Raw genomic sequence first — 15,799 nt, 5'->3', positions numbered from 1 at the left:
AGTTCGTAAGCTCGTACATATAAATTTATAAAGTTGAGTTGCGAGTTGAAACAACAATCTACAACGTGATAAATGTTTCATATATAATTAAAATCTTGTCACAAGGTTCTTTTTTATAAGACATCAAAAAGTAGGTTTAGGAAGCCAGTGTCACCAAGCGGCGCACGCGGAAACAAAAACTAGAACCAAAAAATCCCGGCGCCAGCAGACTGAGCGTCGTTGCACGGCCGGTGCTGCGGATTGACCTCGCCGAGTGTCGCCATTTTTCGGTGATCAATACCGGTGGGTATCTCACGTTTGCCCTCGAAAGTAAGTCTGCGCACTTTGAGAACATGTTCTGATGCTTGCATGAGGAATAGCGTGTCCCTCTCTAGTAACCATATTAGCAAATATTGGTAGCGTGAAGCAGTAGTGGTGGTTGTGGAGGTGATAGCAGTACGGCTGGCAACGCCCTGATTGGGGATGTTCAGTTCGATCATTCGCCCTAAAAAAAACTAGCTTCTCTCGATAAAATGATTCGAGTGACGGCTTTTGTCGCACGTCTCTATGCGGACAGCTTTTCTATGAACTGTTTTCCGGCGTGGGTGAGGCGCTGGGGTGTGTCAAATCCACGAGGGCTCGCTGCAGTGACCTTACTCGCATGTTGCCGAGCTGTAGCTGAGCGAAACTCTTGACGCTCCATTTTGTGAATACTTATTTCCTGTGCGTGTATCTTTATTCTGTGCTACCCGAAGGCAGTTTAGAGGCAGAAAAACGATCAGACATGGGAGCTAAGTATTAGTTTGACAGCGTTAAGGGGGCTTGTTCTCAATGTTCTACCCCGGCCATGTAACGGTTCGTGGCCGGTCTTCCGGGATCGTGGTCGAATAGCGAGTAACTCACCTGAGACGGAAATGCGCATTTGCTTGTTGTACTGCAGTTTGTGCATATTCAATTGAACAGCGGATTTTTTATGCGATTTGTGCTCTTTGAAGCAAGATCTGGCGCAGGTAAGCCATCTGGAATGCATTAATCGCTTGCACAATCATCGCACTCGACGCGGTTTTTGGGGTGTGTCACCGAAATCACTCTACCGCTTGGTTTCTAGCTCGGTTGGACGCTTTGTGCACCGATATTTGACCATCTGATAAGTTGCTAATGTGTTACAGCCAATGGAATGCAATTTTTAGAAATAATTTTTCGTTTCGCAATTGATTGCATAAGTTATCGCAGAAAATTTTAAGTAGAGCGGGCGTTGCTGGTTACTTTAACGTGCACAATGTCGTTTTATTGGATGTGAATTTGCCCACTATAATAATTTATAGAGAGTGCCGTACGCGGGCTTTGTCCCCTAATAAGTAGGGCGATCAGTATGAATCCCGCGGTAGATCACTGGCCTCCATAAGGAATGCCGCTGATGAGAGTATCCTCCCCAGCCTCCTCCCTCGTGGGTGTGTCGGTGCGGCCGCCGTGCACGCGGACAGCTCGATTGCAGCGGCGTAACTGGACATTAGTGTGTCTCAATTAAAGCAACCATGAGGACGGGTGATTGAGTGCACTTTAATGTGTTCTAGCTGCACACCTTCTCTGATTGCGTGAAAATTTCAGATGTACTTACTTGAGTTGTGCGTCAAGTTTCACATCTGAAGCTCCTGCCTAAGTAATTTAGAAAAAAAGTTACTCTGCGCAGCATTCACAAAACAAAATTTTTTTGCCTTAACCAGGAAATTTCTATGAACATTGTGAAAACAGTGTGTCTAGCGTTATGTCTAGATGTAACAATAGAAGCCGTTAAATTTACGTCCAGACGTAAAAATAAAACAAGTTAGTTACGTCCAGCGTGACAATACGAAACCGGCTGGTTAAACTCGTCGAAACTGATTGGCACCTGTGGTGTAGTCTGCTAACACAGCTCGTGCAGGACATTGGTTTAAGCCCAACTAAGCATTTTAATTTTATTTATTTATCATTAATACGGTACACGAAATCGAGTGTTTGATAAAAAATTACCAATAAATGAATGAATATGCGTGGTTTTCAAGGAAAAAGGAAAACTGTAAGGAAGTTCAATAAAATTTAAGTGATACTCGCGGCATTTGGTTGATTTAATTATGTCAAATTTATTATAAGCCAATTTTTCTATTGCTCAAAGGTAGGATGAGTTTTTCGCGTGAGCTTCAATACTCTATTGACGTTGACGCTAGCTTAACTCATTAAGCGTAACTAGTTTATTTTCATAACTAATAAGCTACGAGTGCTACAGCACACATCGAATGTTCTTCATTTTCGAGGATTTTGGACTTGCTGATTGAAACACCCGGTACAGATGCTGAAATTGTCGACTAGTGCAAGAAAAGAATGAATATTAATGCAACAGCATTAAAGAGCTCATTTCGTGGATATGCCGGTGTCGGCGTCACCTTTTTAAATGAAAAATCATCTTGGCCGTGAAAAGAAATCGAGAGAGTTGCAAATAAAATGAATAAAAATTTTTGGTTTGACTTTTTCACGGGTAATTGCACTGATAACACCATCGGCTGTAATTTTGAAGGAACGCAAGGAGCGCTAAATGTAGAATTCACTAAAATGTTTGTCACTAACGACAGCCGCCGCAGTTACCGTCTTCGGTATTTTCACTTTTTGTTTTTCTCCCATTTGGCTCAGCGTTCTGGGTCTGCAGGGGCGCTGAATAATATCCGCTCGTTGTTAGAGCAGTATTCACTCACACAATATGAAAAAAAAAAGAGGTGCTCTTCTTACACCTCCTTTTCTGCGACGACATCCCGGTTTCGTGAAGAGACGCAAGCGTGAACAACGCGCTCAGAAAAGAAGCACGGCAAAGACAGGCGGAGGCATGTGCTATGTGCGCAACAGCAGAAATGCCCCTCAACCACACCGCAACTGACTGGGTTTACAAACTCGCATCCGAAGTACATCCAAAGCGCAAGCGACGCGCATGCGACGCGTGCTCTCGCACGGTGCGCCCCGCTACTCGGATAGTACGGTCCCCAAGGGTGTCGCCGTCTGGTGGCCTTCGGAGGAAGGCATCATCGGCAGTGCTAGCGTCTCCCATTGGAAACGCTCGGTGGTCGGCGCACTAGTAAGTATATTCTAGGCACTGTAGCTGAGGGCTGCGATGTGCGCCAACAAACAAAACTAAGTTGTGAGACGCAACTCACATCCAACTGCAACTGCTATGTAGCTCGTCGGCATACCGTTTTTTAAAACCCAGCAGAAACTGCGGTAGACAGTCTTTTCGCTACCAAGACAGTGCCATCGCATTTTCGTGACGCAAGTCTGGTGAAATTTGTCTATATATATATATATATATATATATATATATATATATATATATATATATATTTCTTTTTTTTCATAAAGAACATAGCCTTCGTGGCTGCGGCGGACGCAAAAAACCGCGTTGCTACAGCACTGTACAGTTCTGCTGCAGCAAAATAGTAGGTGTTAGCGACGAAAGTGCACCACGAGGTTATCCCAGCATGGGCGCTATTGGGAGCTTTTCCTGTAGAGTCTGTGTATTAACTCAGAGTCGAAGAGTTTCCCACAGAAAACTCTATGGCCTCAGTGACAAGTCGTTTTGTGTTCTAAGGTAATTTTTTCATGTTTTTATTATTACACCCCTAAAAATATATATATAACGAGTCAGATGGATGTCTTTTTGCCGCTCAACAATAACCGTAATCTATATTAATCTATATTTCATGTGTATGTGTCATCCACCCACTGTCTGATCTGACGCGATCGCGCGGTGGCCAATACAGACCTAAAACAGGCTATCAATGCTCAATATCAGTGCAAAATAAATTAGAGGTTCTGAAATCATGCTAACTACGTGATCAACCAAGAATTATTCATGATAATGTATCTAAAATCACAATAAATCTTCCAAAATTGCTGCTGTCACCTGTAGCCCAATATTGCGGCTACAGGCTGCTACAAGTAGCAATGCGCTACAAGTAGGCTGCGCGGGCCAACGTTTAGAGATACTTCCACAGAACACCTTAATAGATACTACATTGGCGCGGGCTGCGCCATTAAACCTAGGCGGATGAGGTTTTTGGACAACGACAAATTTACATGTTGCGACGTGGGACAGCTGTAACTACTGTTACCGTATGGGCGTAACATTATTGAACGTCTTGTACATCAGCATGGGCACGCAAACCGCACTTGCATCCAGTTGGAGAGCCACTGTTTACCACTAACCGCAGTGTGGACAGGGTTCTATCATGATTGCTCTGTTGACCGCTTCAAAAAAGCTAACGAAAAGGCAGCACCAGATATGGTGGAGTGGTACCGGCAATGTCTTCCAAAAGCTCGTCAGCTGGTTTGTCTAAACAGAGCTGCTGATACGCGAAAAACGCCCGGCACAATAAATGACGCAGCTTTCAACACGCAAGTTATTCGAATAAATCGGTGAATCTGAGCTGATCACTTAATTCGGCGAACGGCAGAACCAAACGTTACAGCAGCAGATGCGAACGTCACCGTGGACGTAACACAAGCAGTGGCTATAGTTTTGTTACAGTGTCTAGAAATATGCTGGCTAGTGTGCTGAGCGCGCATTCCGTACAAGAGAGGGTGACCCCGCATGGGATGACTGCACTCAGATGCCACAAGCGGCGCTGCGTGTTGAGAGGGTGCACGAACGCGCGAAATTCCTCTCGTTCTGCTGCTGCCGGTGTCTCGCCACGTTTAAAATCGGTGCGCAGCAGCTGCCATCTGACTTACTGTCAAGTTCGACGGCGTCATATGTACACTGCAACATCCTGAGATGTTAAAAACTAAGCGGCAATGCAAAGAAAGGACGTGTCTTGTGCCGCTGTGTCAAAGAAGTTATCGGTCGAACAAGGAAAAGGTGTTTTGTTCCCCGCACTAACTAATCCAACACGGTTTCCTGAATGAAAAAGTAGGATCAATAGGGCAGACTGAAGGCTTAATCTGAAGGCTGTCGTGTGAGAAAAGCATTCTGAGAGCGACACCATCGAACCATCTTTTCGGATTAGGGTGAATGGTGTCGGGAACGAAATTGCCGTTTAAAAAAATTGAAATACCCTTTCGAATTTCATTCACACAGTTTTTCTCCTGTTTCAACGCCGGACTCGCTTTCCAACAACGTTTTGAGTGTCATATGCGGCGAGTGTCAGATTGTTCATTGGCATATTATCATTCTTTTTCACTCTAATCCTAATGGAATGCAGGCTAAGAGGTAAGTGTTTTAGGGTCTTCTGTGATAATTCTTGCTCTCAAGAACAAAGCACATTTTTAAAAATAATTCTGGTGGTTATACTGTCAATGGTTTTTAAAATTAATTTCTTTGCGTACTGCAACCACTTTGAGCACCTATCTGTCTGTCTCTGTCTGTCCGTCTGTCCCTCCGTCCGTCTGTCTCTCCGTATCTCTGTCCGTTTGTCCGTCTATCCGTCCGTCCGTCCATCCATCCATCCATCTATCTATCTATCTATCTATCTATCTATCTATCTATCTATCTAATCAATCAAATCGTATATGTCTGGGTGCCCTCACAATCACCCCCTTAACTTGGAGTAAACGAAAATTAGTGTGGGCGAGTAAGATGGTTTCGATGAATATGACTCGCTGGTCCTGACATGAATAATTTCACAATCCCGTCACGTACGCCATCAAACCTTTCTCGCCACATCTTCTTTTTATAAAGCATGAGCATTAAGCTGGCATTGGCAACGTTGACCCTACGAATGCAAATAATAAACGTTTGTGTCCTAGCAGAGGAATCGAAGCCAAGCAATCTGCGTAAAAACAAAGTATTCTACTACAGAGCCACGCCAGGTCTTCGAAATACCTTGCAAGAAGAGGCAAATGTTCGTGAAACGCCAATGCCGGTTCCAGTGTTGACTATCCAATTTCTTGCATATATTTAGCGAGACTTCATAATGTTTCACTTAATAAAAAATTACAACAGTGTCTCCTTGCATAGCATTGATTCCCTAGTTACGTGGGATCTGCCTCTTTTTTTTTTTTTTTTTGCGGGCAGTCTCGAATGGCGAAATGTATGCCACGAAATGATTTTCATTTGCTATTGGAAAGTGCCAGTACTGTGAAAGCAATAGAGGTCTTATACAATAAAGCATTATGTAAAAAAACACTCCAAAAATGCAGGAAAATAATAGTTGGCCTCGCCCGGATCAGCCTCCTAAAAGCTTTGCAGTGCTTGCAGACCGCAAGGATTGAACGCAAATGCACCCACTCGCACAGCAGCGCACCATGTGGGCGCCGCCGGCAGTCATCAGCTGCGGGGCGATCTCCTAGCCCGCGCTCAGCACACTAGGCACTATATTTCTAGACACTGTAGTTATGTCTGGACGTAGCGCTACCATTGGCTATAGTTATGTCTAGACGTAACGTAATGGCGCTGGCTATAGTTACGTCTGGACGTAACGATTGCGATGCTTAGTTACGTCTGGGCGTAACCCTAGCCACACCGTTGCAAAAAATGAGGCATCGAGCTGGGAACCGTTATCTTCACCCCTTTAATCACTTGAACCACCCATTTTGTATCTTACTTTAGTACACTCGCAGTATAGAAATTACTGCGTGTAGACTCGGTAAAATCACTTGGTGTATTTTTTCAAAAGAATCTATCCTGGGACATTCAGGCTAATTATACTGTTACACAGGTAGCTAAGTTAGTAGGAATATTGGCGAAATTTAAGTTCTACTTGACAATAGCTGTCAAGCTTCATATTTACAATGCACCGATTCTGATTGATTGATATGTGGAGTGTAACGTCCCAAAACCACCATATGATTATGAGAGACGCTGTAGTGGAGGGCTCCGGAAATTTTGACCACCTGGGGTTCCTTAACGTGCACCCAAATCTAAGCACATGGGCCTACAACATTTCCGCCTCCATCGGAAATTCAGCCCCCGCAGCTGGGATTCGATCCCGCGACCTGCGGGTCAGCAGCCGAGTACCTTGGCCACTAGACCACCGCGACGTGGCAATGCACTAATTCTGTCAAATTTGAATTATTGCTGTCTAGTTTGGGGCACAACAATGCTAACTAACCTCAACCAACTCTTTATATTACAAAAAAAAGCACTATGTCACATTGAGTGTGTTCCAAAAACTGCGTACACAAAACCCTTGTATATCATATAGAATATCACGTCAGTTCATAGTTTGTACCCATTAAATCCAGCCAGAAAGTATAAACATGATACAGCAGGACTACTTCGTACATTATCCGAATTGACACTGCTTACAAGGGCTTATTGACACTGCTTACAATGATTATATCTGGAAAATGCCATTTTCACACATCATGTTAACATAACAAATGCTTTGTCATACATTTCCAAAACTATTAAATGTGGTAATGATTTAAAAACTTGAAAGCATGCAATCAAAGCGTTTTTTGCCACCAAAGAGTAATGAATTTCCTTCTTGTAAAGGGTACAGCTTCTGTTCGATACGCTTCTAGATTTTACGTTTTTCTTTATTGTTCACCCAAAAATTATGTAAAGGAAAGCTTATTTTGTTGTCATGATTTTGGAAGAATTTATTATATAAATATCATATTATATAGTATTTTTATAATTTATTGTTCTGTGGCATTAGTATACGTGTTATGTTCCATAAAAACTGTATATGTATTGTGCGCTTTCGCTGTATGCCCTGTAAAACAGGGGCCCGAGGCTTCTTAAGTGGATAGTTCCACTCTTTCTCGACCCCTTGTGTTCCACAACACACAAACTTGTGGACGAAATGGTTTGATTTGAACTTCACCTCGGCGGCTAAAATTGTCGTGATATGAAAAGGGAAGGGGGGATGGCGGATAAAATAAGATGTTATGCAATTCTCTCAAGCTTTTCACTAATTTGGGTACATAGTTTTTGCACAGCTTTTGGGCTCGCTAAAAATGCTGCACACGGTCGAAACTATTACATCACATTTGCTTGCCTTATCGCCTCAACGAATTTAAAATTCAACGAATGCAAAATTTATGTACTCTTTCTCAAGGGATAGTTTTAAAAGTTTTATTTGTTTATGAATGTTTGGTAATATGTTGAAATCCCTGATAGCCCAAATGTGAATATGGCTTTCAGAATTTGGTGCAATATTTTTCATTAAAATGTAAATTTATTTTTAGTTACTTCAGTGGCTGTCTAACGAAAGCACTCTTACGGTTGGTTCACTTATACCTTAAAAGGGTGGTCGGAATGGACTGCGCACTAGTGTTCCTGATTCATTTCCAACATATAGCATGTATTACACTTTATCAGCATAAAATATAGTTTTCGAAATAAGATTTGCTTTTGATTGGTGCCTCCGTGCATAAAGTACATATAAGCAAAAGTTAACTTCCTAGCATCATTGAAGAAAATGAGAAGCTGCACCTCATGAGTTCATTTCTCCCAAGTTGCTAACTTACAAAGGGCTGAATATCTGTCGACATCGTTTTATGCGATACCTGTGATTGGATATCAATAACCTAAAGCTACATTATAGAAGCTTGGCTTGGGTCTATGATTGGAAGGGTTGAACTAGTAAGGCTGCTGCTTTAGTTTGGTAATGGCTGTCATATGGTAGCATATTGGGGCTTATTAATTTTTCATCTTATCTTACACCATATCTTACTCTTAGTAATACAATTAGGCCGCTAAATTTAAAACACATCAGTCCTGCTGTACTTTTCTTGACATACAAGTCACCTGGAGCAGTTTCATAATCTATTAGCATTCTTCAGTAGTAAAGCACTTCCACGTTTGTGAAAGACATCTATTGACACTATCTTAAAGAATAGCTTTGCTTGACGACTCTATCGAAGTATTTTCACTTTTTTGTGGCTGAAAAGTATGTCGGATGGTCCCAGAGACAGGGCTATACTGCGTCTACCCATGGCAGAGGTAAAGCAGGGTCTCCAACTAAAGTGAGCTCCAGCTGATCTCAGAGATAGGGCTATACTGGGTGCACCCATTGCAAAGGTAATGCAGGCTCTCTGCCTAAAGTTGTGCACTGGCTGATCCTGGAGATAGTGTTACAGTGGGTCCACCCATGGCAGAGTTACTGCAGGCTTGCTACCTAGTGTGAGCGTCTGCTGATGTTTAATTTTTTTTTTTTCACTTATTGCAGCTCGGGGGTGTGAAAACATTACCTAAGGGGAGGCTTCCATCAGGTTTCAGAACCGTGCAATAAAATGTTACTAGTAAGAAATTTAACAAAAGAAATATAAACAAGTCATCATCAGCCTGACTACGCCCACTACAGGGCAAATGCCTCTCTTCCATGATCTGCCAATCAACTTGGTTGTGCTTTCTGCTGCAACATTATACCTGTGAACTTTTTAATCTCAGCGGCCCACCTAACATTGTCTTTGTGCACTCGCTGCGTTGTCCTCAATTTAAGGTGAAACCTTTTTGTAAGTTTCCAGGTTCTGCTCCATAGGTAAGTACCGGCAAGATGCAGCTGTTATATACCTTTCTCTTGAGGGTTAGTGGCAGATTACCATTCATGATTTGAGAATGCTTGTGGAATGTGATCCATTCCATCCTTATTCTTCTAGTTATTTCACTCTCATGGTTTGGCTCTGCGGTTACTACCTTTCCTAAATAGACATATTCCATTACAACTTCCTGCGTCTCTCCACTTATCGCAAAGTGCTGTTTTCCGCCGCGACTGTTGCACATTACTTTACTTTTGTGCAAATGAATTTTTACATCTACTCTTCTGCTTTTCATGTTCAGTTCAGTAATCATGAGCTGTAATTCATCCCCTGAGTTACTCATCAAGGCAATGTCATCAGCGAATTGCAAATTACTGAGATACTCTCCATTAACTCTTATTCCTAACTCTTTCCTATCTAGGGCCCTGTAAACCTCCTGTAAACATGCAGTGAATAGCATTGGAGAAATCTTGTCTCCCTGCCTTACACTCTTTTTTTATTGGGATTCTCTCTCCTCATGGAGAACTATGGTGGCTGTGGATCTACTGTAGATTTCTTCCAGTATGTTTGTGTAGGGTTCCTCGATGCCCCGATTCCGTAGTGCCTGCATTACTGCTGATGTCTTGACCGAGTCAAATGCCCTCTCGTGATCTATAAAAGCTATGTATTGGGGTTAGTTGTATGCTGCCCATTCCTCTATTACCTAATTGATAGGACGACTATGGTTTATTGTGGAGCAGCCTGTACGAAATCTTGCTTGGTCTTTTGCTTGATTGAACTCTAATATCGTCTGAACTATATTAACTATTATAGTTAGTAAAGAACAGATAGTAAGCTGATCGGCCTTTAACTTTTAAAGTTCTTGATGTCTCCTTTCTTATGGTTTAAAATGATGTTGGCGTTCTTCTAAGATTCTTCTACCCTTCCCGTCAAGAGGCACTTTGTGTATAAGGTGGCCAGATTTTCTAACACAATTTCTTCGCCACCATTCAGGAGATCCGTTGTTATCTTATTCTCACCAGGGGCTTTGCCTCTGCATTTCGTCTAGGGCTTTCCTTACTTCCCATGTCGTTACTGGTAGGATATTGAATTCTTCTGGGCTATTATAGCTTGTTACGATATCATCCTGGTTGTATCGGCTTCTGTACAGCTCTCTCTAGAACTGCTCCATCACCTGAACTATCCTATTCATATTGGTTTTGACATTGCTTTCCTTGTCCCTTAATGCGTACAGCAGATTTTTGCCTATGCACAAGTTTGCCTATGCAGCTTTTAGGCTTCTGCCGCTTTTTACAGCCTGCTCAATTCTTTTCATGCTATACCTTTTGATGTCGGCTACCTTACACCTATTGATTAACTTCAAAAGCTCCTCTAGCACTATTTTTTCGGTTGCATTTGAGGCTTTCATGGTTTGTCGTCTCTTAATGAGATTTTTCGTCTCCTGCAATAGTTTGCCAGTGTCAATTCAGCTTCAATTCAATTTCAAAATTTGTTTTACTGTTTTCTTGTACAAGACACAAGAAACAAAAGGATGTTGGGGCTAAAGGCATATAGCCTGACAGAGGACCCAACACCCTTGTACACAGTTCGTACATAAAAAAAATAAAAATAAAAAACAGCTTTCGTGGCATCAGTAATTCATGAACAAAAGAAGCAACAGAGAAAAGATAGCTGCCAAAACATATCATGTTACATTGAATCTGACTGACTACAAATCTTGTAACATACTTATTACATAACACACTTAAATAACAATCACTCAGGAAAGAATCAGACTAGAACATTAGAGACATGTGATACATACCATTATATTTTATAGTTAATAAAATACATACAGTACAAGATTTCCCTCGCCCGACTACTACCATTGCTAACATCAGTATTTTTAGGATCATCAAAAAGTATGTTTTCCTGCATTAGCACTTCTTTAACTTGTACCTTATATGCTTTTTCTGTACAATTAAAATTAAGCTTTTGTTCTAATTTGTTTAATATGCAAGTTGTTTGACGGGTAAAAGTTTGTTTACCATAATTTGTTCGTGTTCGTTGTGGACGGCGTAAGATTTGGCGGATAGGATAAGTGTGTTGTCTAGCTCCTTCGTTGGGCTCATACAATTTTTTGCTGTATATGATTTGCAATATTTTCATGTAGTAGACTTGATCAGCACGAAGCATATGATATCTTTGAAATAAAGGTGCTGTCCTCAAGTTTGCATAATTTCCTTGGTGTTTGCATTATATGCGGAGAACCCTTTTTTGTAGAAGTACAAGTTTCTTGTAGTTAGTTTTGGTAGTTGTTCCCCACACCAGAGCTACATAGCACAGCTACATAGCAGCAGCAGCTTGCTGCTGCTGTCTATTGATTGTACCTCCGAATTCCATTGCACACTCTTTGATGATATTAGTAAGATTATCGTTTATTGTGTCAACACTAACTTCAGGTACCTAGTTCATGCCTCAAATATATTCTCAAGCGAAAGTCTGAATTCCATGCTTTCGCTCTCACCACAAGTTCATCAATTGGCTTCTTGCGTATTAGTTCATCATGTGTGCAATATTATGAGTTTGGTGGTGTTTTCATTTATTTAGATTGCCCATGTTTGTGGCTTAGCTGTCAAGGCTGGGCAGTACAGTCATACAATAGTGTTGCGATAGTATCTTATAGATTCTTTAGAGTATGTGCATTTCTGTATGGAGATCAATGGCAAATGTATTTTTATCTCAGTAGTGAAATACTTTTAAGACTTGTCAATTATATTGAGATACTATACAGCACACGGTTATCTCATTACTTCTTTTTACAATCTCAATCTCGATATTCTTTATTGGTGTCAGAAATATAATACATAGAATGTAAATATGCAGGAGGAGTTCCCAAGGTTGCAGACCTCAGGTGGGACCTCCTATGTCAATACAAAGGAAAAACTAAAATACGAACAACAGAACTTTTTTTTTTAAGTGCTACAAGTAACAAGGACATTTTAAAGTGTTCAGATTAGCACTTCAAGAATTGTTTACAAACAGGACAACTATAGGAAATCAATAAAATGCAATAGTTATACATCAAATAAACATTTTTTCAATTCTGCCTTAAAAACATTCATGCACATTGTCTTTTAAATAACATTAAAATGAATTCCATAATGAAGTTGATAAAAAAATAATGCTCATTTTTTTATTATTATGGCAAACTTTAGGTAGTAAAAGGTCATAGGAGACCGCAAATTTAGTTTTATTGGGATTACTCAACAGGACTAGAAAATGTCGGTAACAAGGGTGCAAAGGAAAACCTTGGAAAACAATACACGTGCATTATAAACGTACATTTAGGAGGTGGGTAATGTGTCAAACTGGCTGGGGGGGAGGGGGGTCAAAAAATAGGATGTTATGGCATCTGACGTGAAGCCAAAGTTATGAGTCGCATTTTTTTGTTTTTGCACTACCTCTAACGGCCAAATGTGCACTGAATATGAATTAACCCACGATGTAAGGCAATAACTGAGATGGCTGTGTATGAATGCATCATACAGTGCTTTTAAAGTGTCAATGTGAAAACGCGTTCGTGACTTGACCATTGCCCTGATACTGCATGAAATCTTTTTACAGAGATACGCTGGTGCAATTCGAAATGCGTGTCCATTATAACTCCTAAAAATGACATATGATCACTTAAAGGAATAGTTACTGAGTTGACAAAAAGGGGAGGAATTAATGCTAGTTTTTTGTTTGTTGAATGAAAAAGCATAAAACTAATATTGGAAGGATTAATCAATAATCTATTATTGGTTGCTCCAGTCAAGTGGATTGAGGTTAATTAGAAGTCTTAACACTCTTGTGTGAAGACTTCAAGCTGATTTCAATTTGTCACCTCAATCGTTAGAAATGAGTGAAATAAGGTGACCTGTTTCTAGTGGGGAAAGGAAGACTTGTGCAATGCCAAGCATGGGCACATCGCTTTAACGGCAGTGGTGGCTACATGGTTAGAGTGTTCACTTTCAATGCTGGAGGGACTGAGTTTGATTCCCAGTGCAGACCGGGAACCCACTGGTTTTTTCTAATGGGTAGAGGAGTACACCGACCTGGCACTAGTTTGTTTATGGGTAGTCATCTCGAAAGGTGGCCCCATAAAGCTCTACAAGGGCCCCTGGGCACATCTTAATCTACCACGCCCTTGGAAAATAATTGAGCATCTGCCGCTGCTGTGCGAGGCAGAGAATTGCTGCTGCTGGGTAGCTGTCGGTGAAATAGGTACAAGGACACTTCTGGCCTCGTGCTCTGCAAAATGAAGTACATTGTAGCTTGGGAGGGCACCCACTCTGTGGAAAACTGGTGTCATGTGACCGTCATACTTAACATTAAGGTCATCCTCTTATTTATTTTTTTTTTGCCCATTTGGTAAAGCGTCGGATGCTGTGGTGGCAGAATCGCGGAGGCAGTGTTGTCATACTCTGCTAATGAAAGTTTCTGTCCCAAGGCAGGTGCCGCACCAAATCTGTCTCGGGCGGCGAGTCATTTCACAATTTTGAGCTTAGACCGAACTGACATATGAATGCCAGCCTATTTGAGAATCTGTTGATGCTTAAGGACAGTTTATGCAACAACCATCTCAATGATGCTGATCTTGTCTAGGATAAACATATACTTCTTTTAATTCACTGTAGTTCATTAGTTATCCGAGCAGTGTGCTTGACTTGCAAGTTTCAGTGTGGCGAGACAATAACCACTTCATTATTCCATGCCTGTATACATGTTCTGTATACAGGCTTCATAATACATATAATATCGCAGTACTATTGCATGGTACAAGGGATCATGCGTCGGAACATGTGATTATCATAATGACTACGTGGTTTAAAGCCAGCCACCTATTACAGAAAGCACACACGTTGCCATGCGCCCCGCCGCGGTGGTCTAGTGGCTAAGGTACTCGGCTGCTGACCTGCAGGTTGCGGGATCGAATCCCGGCTGCGGTGGCTGCATTTTCGATGGAGGCGGAAATGTTGTAGGCCTGTGTGCTCAGATTTGGGCGCATGTTAAAGAACCCCAGGTGGTAGAAATTTCCGGAGCCCTCCACTACAGAATCTCTCATAATCATATGGTGGTTTCGGGACGTTAAACCCCACATATCAATCAATCACACGTTACTATGCGTATTCTCTTTAGACCTTGTAGTAAGTGCATAGAAAGTTAAAAAGTTCGAAAACATTTCACGTGCATAATTGCTAGTGGTTTAAGGTATGTTGCCATCTTTTTGGAAATCTTTAGATTTTGGTCCTTGAACTGATGACTTTGTGTTTACCTTAAAAAGGGCTGTTTGAAAACATACTTCAAATCAGCCCCGTACATATATATAATAGGGAGGGCGATGCTGTGATGAACCTTCACCCCTTGTGAAGGGGAAACGTTCACACGCCTATGCTCACAATAGGTCTGGTGTAATGTCACTAAAACTTTTGTTGCCCTTTTTATGGAGCAATGTCGGTGCTAGATGCGCTTTCGATAGGCCTCGATCGGGAGAATAAGCTGTTAAGTAGATTTTGGAAGAGTTGAAATATATTTTAAATGCTTGCTGTGTGCGACCATTTGTGTGTGTCTGTATGCATGTCCTTGCATACAGAGGAAACCGATAGGCTTGTTATGGTGTCGAAATTTGATGGCACCACTCCTTTAATGTTTTCTACAGCACCTAGCATCTATCCTTACTACATGTTGTTGCTATTCCAGGTAGCCATTTTATTTAGTTTGGTTAACTTATTTTGCTGCTGCTGTTCCTTTAAAGCACCGTGTGCTATTTTTTCATTTTGGCACTTACCTTTGTTTCAGCACTGGGGCTGCTTACTTCTCATTAGCAGCGGTGCTTGCTCAGTTTTGTGAGTAAAATTCTTTTGCCTTTCAGGCGATTCCCTGGCAGGCTGAAGCCACCAAACGTAGGAAGCCATGGATGTCCAACCAAGGGACATCAAGATTTTGGAAACGGTGGATGACATCCAGGAGAGACGTGAGCAGGTCCTGGGTCGTTATTCCCAGTTCAAGAGTGAGGCCCGCCATAAAAGGGATCGACTCGAGGAGTCTCGCCGCTTCCAGTACTTCAAGCGCGATGCTGACGAGCTCGAGTCTTGGATTCACGAGAAACTGCAGGCAGCCTCGGACGAGAGCTACAAAGATGCAACAAATCTTCAGGTAACAGGCAGAGGACAACACATCTTCAGGCAACAAATTCAGACATTGCTTACTAGAGCTGCTCTTTTGTGGTGATACCTTCAGAGCGATGCTTCCCTGTATTATTAAAGGCGTACTTGTAGAATTTTATAAATTTTAGTATTGTAACTCTAAATGAGAACACTGGTGTCAAAAACCATAAGAGTATCGTAAT

The 15,799-nt window shown here is 41.6% G+C and overlaps 1 protein-coding gene across 4 annotated transcripts in view; it reads left to right on the top strand.

Annotated features, from left to right (window-relative positions):
• The first annotated feature begins 143 nt into the window (after nucleotides 1-143).
• The window catches only part of alpha-Spec (alpha spectrin), a 173,566-nt gene continuing 157,910 nt past the window's right edge, over nucleotides 144-15,799 (top strand). For 3 of the 4 annotated variants that reach the window (XM_037414135.2, XM_037414132.2, XM_075878951.1), the window contains exons 1-2: nucleotides 144-282; nucleotides 15,323-15,606. In XM_037414135.2, the coding sequence (XP_037270032.1) occupies nucleotides 15,364-15,606 (243 nt within the window). In that variant the 5' untranslated portion in view covers nucleotides 144-282; nucleotides 15,323-15,363. Of the gene's footprint in view, nucleotides 310-15,322; nucleotides 15,607-15,799 lie in introns of all 4 variants that reach the window. The other variant, XM_037414133.2, reaches the window with a different exon arrangement.

The sequence above is a fragment of the Rhipicephalus microplus genome, chromosome X (genome assembly GCF_043290135.1).
Source record: "Rhipicephalus microplus isolate Deutch F79 chromosome X, USDA_Rmic, whole genome shotgun sequence".
NCBI classification, from domain to species: domain Eukaryota; kingdom Metazoa; phylum Arthropoda; class Arachnida; order Ixodida; family Ixodidae; genus Rhipicephalus; species Rhipicephalus microplus.
The sequence above is the reverse complement of the archived record's forward strand: the minus strand, read 5'-3'. Positions and strand labels throughout refer to the sequence as shown.